General features: G+C 38.9%; 1 protein-coding gene across 2 annotated transcripts in view; it reads left to right on the top strand.

Annotated features, from left to right (window-relative positions):
• The window catches only part of raly (RALY heterogeneous nuclear ribonucleoprotein), a 61,351-nt gene that overhangs the window by 43,640 nt on the left and 5,446 nt on the right, over positions 1–12,265 (top strand). For both annotated transcript variants that reach the window (XM_057339079.1, XM_057339080.1), the window contains 5 exons: positions 4,863–5,142; positions 7,791–7,863; positions 8,869–8,916; positions 10,976–11,133; positions 11,671–11,784. In XM_057339079.1, the coding sequence (XP_057195062.1) occupies positions 4,887–5,142; positions 7,791–7,863; positions 8,869–8,916; positions 10,976–11,133; positions 11,671–11,784 (649 nt within the window). In that variant the 5' untranslated portion in view covers positions 4,863–4,886. The remainder of the gene's footprint in view (positions 1–4,862; positions 5,143–7,790; positions 7,864–8,868; positions 8,917–10,975; positions 11,134–11,670; positions 11,785–12,265) is intronic.

Here is a 12,265-nt window from a genome sequence, read left to right as displayed (position 1 = left end):
CACATGTAAAGATACTGTACGTAAAGTAACCTGCAGGTTTATGTTGCAAACGGAAATGGCGATAAGTTAGACAGCAAATAAATCAGGCACGTTAATAAATGGTGAAAATGGGATAAATAGATGCTAAGCAGACTAACAGGAAACCAACAGATATTTTACAAATAGATAAACAGAATAATTACTATGTTTGTTTGTTTATTGCACAGAACTGCTGAGCACCGACTATACACAATGCCTTTGGATGTCAAAGTAAAAAAAATAGCATGCTCCAAAAAACACTGTGCGTTAGGTTAATTCCACAACCCTGCAAAAATAAACCTCAGGATTCAGCAAAATAACAGTAACGTTGAAATAACACAACTGTTTGGTCCACAGTTTAAAAATGTGTGTCATCTAGTGGTGAGGTTGTGAATTGCAACCAACGGCACTCCACCCATCCCTTTCGAAGCACTACGGGGGCTGACACAGAACTAAGATGTCGTTACGTTTTTGCTTCTTTTCAGAAGGAGATCATGTATTTATGATATGAGCTCCATAGAGCAGTTTGTCCGTGCAGGGCTACTGTAGAAACAACATGGCCAATTCCATATACAGTAAGGGGACCCGCGGTGTATGTAGAAATGGCTCATTCTAAGGTTGTAAAAACATAACACTTCATTATGTATGGTCTTTATATAGTTACATGTATATTATATTGCATTTCTGTCAATAGATCCTCCAAAAATTGACACATTAGACCTTTAAATGCACCATTGCAACAAGTATTAAATTCACTAATTGTTGGATGAGTATATCATCAGGGTGTCCGCGGATCCTTAAAATGTCTTAAATTCCATAATGTCAAAATAAGGCCTTAATTAGCATTAAAATGTCTTAAATCCGCGTTTCCAAGGTCTTAGAAATGCAGTCGAACCGACACTGTAAAGAAGATTTTATTTTCGTTTTAAAATCATGTACGTCTATTTGTCACGCAGAACAAAATAGGCGGAACCAACTAACAAATAACACGTTTGCGGGGGGTTCGTCAGGTGAGTGGACTGGACATTACCACATGGAGAAAAGTTGGAGCTTTAGCCATGGGGAAGTGCAAATTTGTTGCTATGAAATTGGTCTTAAATTTCATTCTGCACGGTATTAAAAAGGTCTTAAAAAGTCTTAAATCTAACTCTCAGAAACCTGCAGATACCCTGACATTCCTAATATACCATACTGTATCTGCATGTTTTCTTGAAATGTTTTGTTTATATGGTTGTATATAGAGTTTAGGTCCTAATAATAATAATAATATTGATGAAACAGTGCCATTTTGTTAGTAGTGTTTTTATAAGTGCACGTACAAGTATACAGTATTTATGACCTATAGACAGAATCATTTGTTTTTGATGAACAGAACTCCAGCCAACACAAACAGCTAAAAAAATTACAATGTGCTCAAATTCATCATTGTTCTTTAAGAAGTATTAAAGCATACAAATAAATGAGAAAGTTTGTGTGAAAATATTATTGGTACGCTTAAAGTGCTGAGACATTCATTTAAATGCAGACCTCCAACACATTTTAACTAGACTGCTACAACAACAAAATTCTAAACAGGTCTCAGGTCAGCAGAAAAGGCCAGTTTAAGTGAACATACAGCCCCCCCTGGACATTTTAATAACCTGGAGTCAGTGACCGTTTCTGGGAAACTCGTGCGTCGGTAATGCCAAACCTCTGGAGAGTCAAACACTTGCGTGCCAGTTACATGTTTAACCCAAGTTTGTGCATCTCTATTCCTGAAGGAGCCCTCAGCTGTTTATCCCCCATCCAATTCAATCTCTGCTCTGTTCATTTCATCAATTATGATGATGGAATTATCACTGGGAATTAAATAGCCCAGCTATGTTTTGTCTCATTTTGATTAAACTCGTGCAAGAAAAAGCACTTGAATTTGTTGATTGTGTCAATGGCATAATGAGGAATAATGGGAGCACTGGAAAATCACAGCTCATTAGGTTAGCCGGAGGTAGTTTCAGCCGCATGAGCGCCTCCTGTCAGGACGCCGGCCAGGATCTCCATCTCTGATGTAGGAATTTGGTCCAATATTTTTCCCAGTCCTATCAATCATTTAATTTCGTTCCAAGATCCCTAAACCTTACAACTATTAAGTCCGACACTTCAGTCATCAACTCTTTAGAAAGACTGTTGTCACACTTAGTTCCACTGTTCGAGTTTAAACTGCAGTCAACTCGACAGCTGAGTTTAGAAAATCACTTTCACACCAAACTCATACAGAATCGCACCAAAAACCTCTTTCTTCTGCAGAACACAAAAGAAGATATTTTGAAGAATGTCGGTAACCAAACAACACTGGCTCCCATTGACTTCCATTATATGGACACAAAACCATTTCTCAAAATATCTTCGTTTGTGCTCCACAGAAGAAAGAGTCATATATACAGGTTTATAACAACACGAGGGGGTGAGCTAACCCTTTAAGTCCTATATATTTCATCATCTGTCATCATTTGTTTCTTTTTAGCCTATAAAAGGTTTTAGGAGAAATGCAGGAGGCACGGTGAAATCTCCTGAGCCATAAAACAGCAACCTCTGAGCACTAGTTTTATTATGGGAAAGCACCCTAAAGGTAAACGAATCGCAACGAATCGGATGATTATTTCAGAGAACGCTAAGTAAAAAAAAAACGGTTCAAAAACCTGCGGTGCCCAAGTCATTATAACAAGAAGAAAGACAGAGAGAACACGGTTCAAAGAATCATACAATCCCAGCAATGCTGAGTTTTACGGAAGTTCTTGTAATTAGAGGAGAAACATCTCTATCACACTAACTGACCTTATGTTCGTGTGCACGGAAGAGGTTGTGTGCTAAGCCGACACTGTCGAGAACAGCCCTCACAGTTTACTTTATTTCTGTCATACCCAGGATACAATCGATTGACCCTGACAATCTTGCTGCTGGTCTTTGCGTTCTCTTTATTTCAAATTCAGAGGAACTGGAACAGCACTAATAAGGACCAGCGGTGGCCCGTCACTGCGGCGGTGGAAAGCAGCACGCTTTTTAACCTCAGACTCTTCACATGAGCTCCACATACTTTTATCTTTACTCCTCGGGTTGTTTTCATGTCAAAGTTCAGTGTATTTGATAGGACTTTTGTAAGAAGACTTAGCTGTATTGGACGTCTTGGTTTTATTTATTTATTTGTTTCGTCTTAGGAGTTTCTCATTAAATTATAGACTACTTTGGATGACGTAATCAACGCTAGTTTAACGCAGGTCTAGAAGAACTTCCTGTTTTTAGACACAAATGTTTGAACAAAATACGACCAAGAGAATATTTAAAACTATTTTAAAATGTTAAACAAATATCTTTAAGATTTCTATATGTAAGAGTAAAAAAGAATATTAATGGATAATAAAGTCTGAAACCCTAAGTGCTTCTGGGCCAGTGTTTACATCTTGCGAAGTGGTCTATAAAAATGTGTTTCAAAAGAATTTAAATTTGAAGGAAAACAAAAATAAAATAAAATATAAAATAAAATAAAAAAGTTGACAAACAGTAAACAAAAAGTATAGCGATATAAAACGTAATACTTAAAACTTAAAATAAGTATACTTGCAGTATAAAAACTGCTACACTAGTAGTTTTCTAAAGGTATACTTAACAGTGTTCTTTAGTACACTAGAAAATGAAAACTTTTATTATACCTATAAGTATATAGTTGCAGTATGAATAAAAATTGTAGTTATAGACTAATTGTGTGCTTAAAGTTTACTACTGTTACACTTTAACTTTTACAGTATAAACTAAAAAGTGGGCCTATTTAGTATTGAACAAGTAATGTTGAAACAGTACACTTACAAGTATACTACAACCAACATTTAAAGTAGTATAGTATATGCTTGAAAACATCCTTTAACTTTATCATGAAATTAACTTGAATTATACTGTACTTATTTTATTGTCCCTGGTTAAACTCATCTGCCCCCTGGTCAATATGATGTTCTGCTCCCTAAATATGGCTGACGTGTACTGTAAAATGACTGCTGTACAGCTTTTTGAAATCTCTTCTTATTTTTCATCTCATTGCTGTCTAAGAGAAACAATTGATGTATTAAAGAGATCACGTTCGTGACTTCTCATTCCTGCGGCTATCATTAACACTTTTATCATGTGCTCATTACGGCCCTTTCTGATTTCACCGCATGGGGTTATTGTAGCCGGTCCTGCCCATGAGGATTGGACCATATCAGAAATGCTGTGCAGTTGTCACGAGAACTTTGATCACGTATTCATTCGTTTGGAAATGTTACATAGGCTAATGTTTGCTCAAAGGCAGAATAACTTTAAAGGCTCCAGCTATAGATCTGCATGCCTTACATAACCTGTGATCACATTATCCGAACTGTTCAATTTTTCATATACTTTGTGTATAATAGGGATGTGCAAACTTCCATAAGTTTCAATTTAACCAGGTTTTGCCACCTTCTTTTGTGTCCAATGATGTAAAATCAGTGTAACACACAGATTCCTGTAGTTTTTTTACTATAATTTGTCAATTGTAAGGCGTTAATCCATACATCTGAATTTGTGAGTTAATCAGAAATACTTTATATGGTTTGTTTATTTCAGAGTGTCCAAAACAGATTACATTTTTGTCTACCCTCAAGGCACCTTATTCCAATAAAGAAAAGAGAAAAGAGATATCAACAAGATGACTTTTACATTAACGGATTTTGAACTTCAGCAAAACAATGTTACCCGTATCAGCGAAACAGCATTGTTTACTCTTATAAACGGAAAACAATTGCAAAGTTTCCCAACTCTTGGTCTCTAAACTTACATTATCCTCTCTGTTTCTTCCAAAGATTGCTGTCCACATTTGATCCAAGATGTCCCTGAAAGTTCAGACGAGCAACATCACCAACAAAAACGACCCCAAATCGATCAACTCGCGCGTGTTCATCGGAAACCTGAACACAGCCGTGGTGAAAAAGAGCGACGTCGAGACCATCTTCTCCAAATACGGCCGCGTGCTCGGCTGCTCGGTTCACAAGGGTTACGCCTTCATTCAGTACGCTAATGAGAGACACGCACGCGGAGCTGTCATTGGAGAAAATGGACGCGTGCTTGCTGGACAGACCCTCGGTGAGTTGAACCGTGAATGAAGTGGTTTGTAGGATTTCATGTGCTATAATTGCTGCCAGGGGCGAGACCTAAGATATATGCAGCTGTGATTTTTACAGTAACCACAGATCCTCTGGATTGTCAATGGGAGGTCAGTGCAGGTAGGTCAACCAGCCAATGAGAGCAAGAAACCTCAATGTGAGATCAGCACCGGTCTCTGCTTCTTTGTAGGCTTTACTCTTAGTGAATTCTTCAATTGCCTAAAACAATTTTATGTGCAAAGTTGTTATTTTTTTATTATTGTTAACTTTAAACCTAACGTGCCAGAGATTTTTATTAACATGCACTCTGCCAGGTTCAGCTTGGTTTTGTTTGAAACAAATGTGATAAAAAAGGTTTTTTGCAGTGAAAAAAGGTTATTCACACTATAGATGAGATGAGAAGAAAGAAATGGGCTTTGGTAAAGCAAAATGGTTCTCCTGTGGCATTGCTGCAAAGAAACCTTTATAGAACCGTTGTTTTTAAAAGTGATGAAGCATTTTTGGTTCCCCATTGAACGTTTCAGTGAATGGCTCTTAACAGAACTATTTCTTTCTTACGTTTTATCCAGAAGCACTTTGTGTGGCACCTTAATGTAAAGTGTTACCGATCAAACAATGCTATAGAAGAACCATTAACATCTGCAGAATCTTTCTGTTGCACACAAAGTACTATAAAGTGGAAAAAGGTTCTACAGAGTATAAAAAAAGTAGGAAAGAAATGTTACATAGAAGAACCTTTGACTAAAAAGGTATTTGAAGAACCAAAAATGGTTCATCTTTGGCATCTCTGCCTTTTAGAACTTTGAATTAGTACATACTGTGTATACTGCCAACTTTATTAAATATGCAAAACAGAAACTGCTTCAAAATTCCTATGCCATGTTGTTGTCGGCCTTAACACATTGAATGTTTAATTCAGAGAGTAGCTTTCAGTTATCGCCTAGGAAATTGTCTTCGTGTTTGGCAGTCCAACCAAATGAGAGAGGAAGGTGTTGAGCAAAAAAAAAACACTGGAGATCAATAATCAATTGTTTGTGCTGTAAGGTACCTCAGGCCACATTGTAGATTCTAGGAAATTCAATCCATGCGTGCGTCTCTTAAACACTTCTGACCTTCAAAACGAATTGTCACTTTAAAACAATATGGGGTCATATTATCTCCCAGCTAATTCCGTTAAGTGTGTTAGCGTTAAATATTTTTATGCCTCATCCTACCAGCCGGTTATGGTGTGGAATCTACAAGGTGACCTCTAGACACGGATTGGTTAGACAGCTGTGCCGGTATCTGGGCAACCGAGCGCTTATGCTCCGCCCCCCTCAGATAAGTGATGAAAAGGACAGGTGCGTCCGCAGCAGGTGTTCTTGTCTTGCTGAGGTGATCGCACAGTTGTTTGTTTCCACTTTTCCACCTTTTATGTAGCTGCGTCCAAATCACACTGATATGTTGGCCTTGACCTTTGACCCTTCGTGTTCGGACAAGAACCGCAAAAGTTATTGAGGTGAACAATTTACCCATGAAACTTTCCCGGTGGCTTTAAGACAGCTGTCTCGCAGTTCTCCGCCATTTATGTGCACTTTTTTCGATTATGACCTTTTTTATTTACTCGTCTTCTTGTCAATCCAAACCTGTATGACTTTCTTCTGCGGAACACAAAAGAAGATATTTTGAAGAACGTTGGTAACCAAACAACTTTGTCCACATTTACTTACATTGCTTGAGCACAAAACCACCGAGACATTTCTCAAAATATCTTCTTTTGTGTTTAGCAGAAGGAAGACTGGTGAAGGTGAATAAATGATGACAGAATTTTTATGTTTACGTTATTATATTACATTCGGTTATATATTTGGTTTAAAATTATTTACAATGAAGCAAAGTACACATAGTGTCCCTACGCAATACTGTATCGCAATCTGCGTCTCTTTTTCAGTCTTTGTTTTATGTCTTGTCTTGTCTTCTCCCTTTTGCCCTCCAGCCTTCTCAGGCTGCTTGATGACAAAAAAAAATTTCTCGGCGGTCAGATTAGCCGCTCCCACTTGACAGCCCCAGAGACCTGTCAGTCTCGCAACACCATTCGTTCCCTACTGCCCAATCAGTGCTGTAACTCAGGGAAATCATCGCAGCTGTGACAGATCTCCCTCAAACCCTGGCGCTGTCCACCCTCTCTCAAAGTTCAGCCCGTCACCTCACCTCGCTTGAGTGTACGAAATATGAGATTTGGTGACAGTGCCATGTCTGGCCTGGCTTCACAGCTGTCTGTTATTCTCTTTCTGCTTCTCCTCCTGTCATTGCTGTTATAACCTGGATGCTAGAGGGGCTCTGGAGGCTGATGTGTGTAGATTATTCCGGGCAAGAGTGTGTGGTTGAGTGGGGGTCGAGTGCCCTCTGGTGGCTGTACTGTGATAATTACATATACAGAACGGCCTTAAGTGCACCAATAGTTTATAATTATTGTATAGCAGCAGATGTCAGGTTGAGAAGTCATGGCCATCTGTCATTATTTAATAGCGGCTGATTTAATATTACTACTCTGCTAGTTACTCAGTGCACTTTCATAATCAAGGTTTCATAAAGACTGTAAGTAAGATGGAATGAGATGTAATGCATGTTTTTCAATTACATTCACAGATATTAACATGGCAGGTGAACCCAAACCCAACAGGCCGAAGGGACTGAAGAGAACCGCAGCAACATTATACAGGTGATTGCAGAAATATCTAGATTATCACAAACTCGATTATACTTGTACTATATATAATGAAGTCACTTTAGGTTGTTCACATTTTGTTCGTTGTTAACAAAGTCGATGGAGATCTTTTACCTGCAAAAACACACTGTATATGTACTTATAGGTCAGACAATAAATAATTATGTAATTTGTATACAGTGTATTGGAATATAGCAGTCAATTTGAACACGAAAACTGTGATAAAAATCATATCACATAAAAAAAATGTTTAGAGTTTTTCCTAAATACAAATAAAAAAATACAGAGCATCTTTTCTGTTATTTTCTGCAAATAAATGTAAATAGAAACAATATTTTTATTTGAAATTTGGGAGGAATATTGTTAGTAGTTAGTAGTTAAAAGTACATTCAGAAATGCTTTTGGTCTCTTAATTTTTCCGCGGATGTATATAGATAGTTAGATTGAGAGAGAGAGAGAGAGAGAGAGAGAGAGAGAGAGAGATGTATGTATAATGATATATGATGTATTAAAAAGACCACACAAAAATGATTTGCAGTTTATCTGAATTTATTATTTATAGGTACAGTTTTAAGTAAAATGATCATTTTCACTACTGACAACATTCCTCCCAAGTTTCAAATGAATGTAGTGTATTTTATTTGCATTTATTTACAGAAAATTGAAACGGCACAAACTGGTCAAAATAACAAATGATTTATCTTATTTATATTATTTTAAATCCTGCAAAGAAAAGACGTTCATATTAAGTTTTTAAACAACAAACTAATACATACACAATACTTCTACACACACGCTCATATAATGTTTTTTATAATATATATATACTGTATATATAATACAACGTGACTTACTGACTTAAGAATTTTTCTCTACAAAAATTCAATAGGGTAGAAAAGAGTGACAACTAGCCCCCATCTCCTCTTTATGTTGAAAATGTAGTTTCCGTGACTTGTGAATCCTGTTCGAAATGATATTTTTTGTATCTGTCCCCCTCAGCGGTTACGATTTCGACTATGATTACTACCGAGAAGAATTCTACGACAGGTGAGCGCCTCATCTTGCACAAATTCAAATACGCCCCCTTAAAATGTCACTCATGAAATGTAGGTGACCTCCAGCGAACGCGACCAGACGTACAAATATAAAAATCACAGCTGGAGCGCGAGAACCCACAGCTAGCGGAAATATATCCGCTGTACACTCACCTGAACTCATAATTCAACAGTCAGGGTCTGTGGAACGCGGTTTTTAGTAAGGTAACCCAGCGGTGTCTGATAATGAAGTCAGCCACAGTCTTATTTCTACAGCGCAGCTTTCCCTGTCATAATACATTTTCTCACAACTTGGCAGATTTTTAAGGAGTGCTCGTAAAAAAAACGCTCGCTCACAGCTGCGAGCCGCTGAAAGAAAGGAGAAAAATATATGCGTGTTTCACAAGAACTCCCTCCACGATCTGTTAAGCTAACTTTGGCTGGGCGAGCTCTAACGGTGACTATGGAAACCCTGCTGCGAGACTCGGTTGGAAGCGCTTGTTCGCAGATGTAAAGGATATTTCATCCATGTGATGAGCTGACACGTTTATTGATATCTCTCTTGTGATCTTTCCTCCCTGACTTACGGCCATCTCAGGGTGCCGTTGACTCCGCTCGGTATTTTACAGCGAAGAGATCCAATAACTTCAGCAACACCTGTTTCCAAGTGATCTTAAGGTTTGGGGATCAGTCAATAAAGCCGCGTAGAGAGCAGCTCGGGAGCCAGCTGGCTGTTTTAAGGTTCCTGTATGGGCAGCAGACGGCCGCTCTTTGAAGACAAAAGTATCTTCTCTCGGTTTATTCAGGGCACACCGGCCTCTTCATCCCCTGCAGATGCTGGGAGAGCAAAGCATGAGGATTTACTCTGGTCCAAAAATGTTCGGTTTTGGCCTCATTTTGGCAAACTTGGACACGATGCAAAGACAAGTCTTCAAATTAGCTTTAGTCGAACACAACCCTGTCCTGTGTGTGCTCAAAACTGTGTGTAATGATCCACAGCAAGGGTAAAAGCTATAATAAAGGGACAGTTCACCCCCCAAAAAATATTATTTCATCATTTACCCTCATGTCATTCCAAACTTGTATGACTTATTTATTTATTTATTTTATTTGACCCCCTTTGACTTCCATTGTATGGACACAAAACAACGGAACAGAAAAAAGAGTCATATACAGGTTTTGAACGACATGAGGGTGAATAAAGAGCTGTTATTTAATATGATGCTGGTCTGAGTTACAGACGGTTTTCCAGTGCATTAGTTCTGTTAAAGGTCCAGTGTATGAAATTTTGCAGCATCTAGTGGTAAGGTTGCGAACTGCAACCAACGGCTCACTCCACCCCTCCCTTTTGAAGCACTACGGTGGCTGACACAGAACCAGAGCTGGATTGGCCATCGGGCATACCGGGCATTTTCCCGGCGGGCCGATGTACTTTTTGGGCCGAAATGGACACATTGGCCAGAGAGACGGACGGATTAGAAGCGTGAATTGGGCGTGTATGCACGGAACGCGAATGCAATTGCGAATCGGACATGTATGCAGGAAAGGCAATGACAGCAGCACAACCTACCACTCGCACAACCACCAAACCCCCAAAAATGGTGGAGGGCCGAAGCTGGTCAAAAATGCCAGTTCCAATTAAATGTCCCAGTCCAGTCCTGCACAGAACTAAGATGTCGTCACGTTTACTCTTCTTTGCCAAAGGAGATAACGTATTTACGAAACGCGTAGCGAGCAGTTTGTCCGTTTAGGGCTACTGTAGAAACAACATGGCCAATTCCATGTAAGAGGACCCGAGGTGTATGTAGATGGAAATAACTCATTCTAAGGTTGTAAAAACATAACGCTTCATTATGAAGGTCTTTGAAGACAGTTATGTACAGTGTATTACATTGCATTTCTGTCAATAGATCCTCCTAAATATCACACATTGGACCTTTAAAGTGTAAAACTGCATCAGAGCGGCCAAAAATCTGTTGTTGTCATGCATATGTTTCACTGTTTGATTGCATATTTTTAAGGCTAATTTTGTATATTCACTCATTGAAGATTTCTTTATCGTTGACAAACAGACTGTTTGAGTACCGAGGAAGAGTATCACCAGTGCCCAGGGTTGTTCCAGTGAAGCGCCCCCGTGTGGCGGTGCCAGTTGTACGCAGAGTGAAATCATTACCTGTCAAACTCCTGACCAGATCAGCCATCCTTCCCAACAGCTCCGTCAAAAACAAATGTAAGCTCATCTTTGGTTTTCTTGATGTGCATTTATTATGTCTGATGTTTTAGGATTGCTAAACCTACACCCTTTATTAGAACCAAATGGCGAAATGCCAAATAATTTAAGTCAAAGGAATTATAATGTGATATGAATGAGTGAAACAGGGTGTTTAATTAAAATGTATAATGATGTTTTGCTCATTCTGATTTCTTTTTTTATTTCTAAGATGATGACGTGGGTGGGTTCTTTCGTTCAGAATTGCAAAAAAATATTATAATTCCTTAGCAAGAAGATGTACTCCATCAGAGTCAGTACGATTTATCGACTTGTTGAACTCTTGAACGGGCATTTGGTCCATTTCACAGATTAACGTGCCATCTTTAGGATTTACAACATTCGTGATATAGCAGAAGTTGACCAGCCTTCCATCACAGCGCCATTACCGAAAACCACTGCATTACTTTCATTTGTGCTCTTAGTTTTATGACAACATAAAACTGTTGATTTATTGAACTAAAGCTTTGTGTTCTTCTGTTGACCTTGTGGAAGCAGTGAAGTCTACAGAGCTGCAAGCCATCAAATCAGAACTGACTCAGATCAAATCCAACATTGATGCACTGCTGGGGCGTCTCAACCAGATCACAGAGGACAAATATTGTGCCACAGGTGTGATGTCATGCACAAACATACACATACACACGCTTGGGGAATCTCAGAGGATTTCAATATCGTTCTTTACCATAAACATTGCCTCAAATCTTGTGTCTTGTTGTGGACCTCTGGTCGATGGTACACATTCTAAACAAGTTCATCAAAACATGGAGCACCAGCCTTTTTATGTACCGTATCCATAACCCTCCTCTGGAGAACTGTTATTTCCCTGCCTGAGAAAAGCTTTTAAAGAGCTTCTGTAATCATATGCAAGGCCCGACCTGCAGTTTGATCACAGCGGTGACCAGGCAGAAACCACTGACACACCGCTGTTGTCGTCATTCAAACCATTCACGGCTCGACACGTCCACGGCTCGCCGGCCCATCCAGATTTTCCCTCTAATTCGCATCAGCAGTCAATTTGACAAGCATTACCATGCCTCCCGTGTTTATTTGCACAGGGAAGAAGCCTTATTTTCCTTCATCTTCTGTCTGT

The sequence above is a fragment of the Triplophysa rosa genome, linkage group LG7 (assembly GCF_024868665.1).
Source record: "Triplophysa rosa linkage group LG7, Trosa_1v2, whole genome shotgun sequence".
NCBI lineage: Eukaryota > Metazoa > Chordata > Actinopteri > Cypriniformes > Nemacheilidae > Triplophysa > Triplophysa rosa.
The sequence above is the reverse complement of the archived record's forward strand: the minus strand, read 5'-3'. Positions and strand labels throughout refer to the sequence as shown.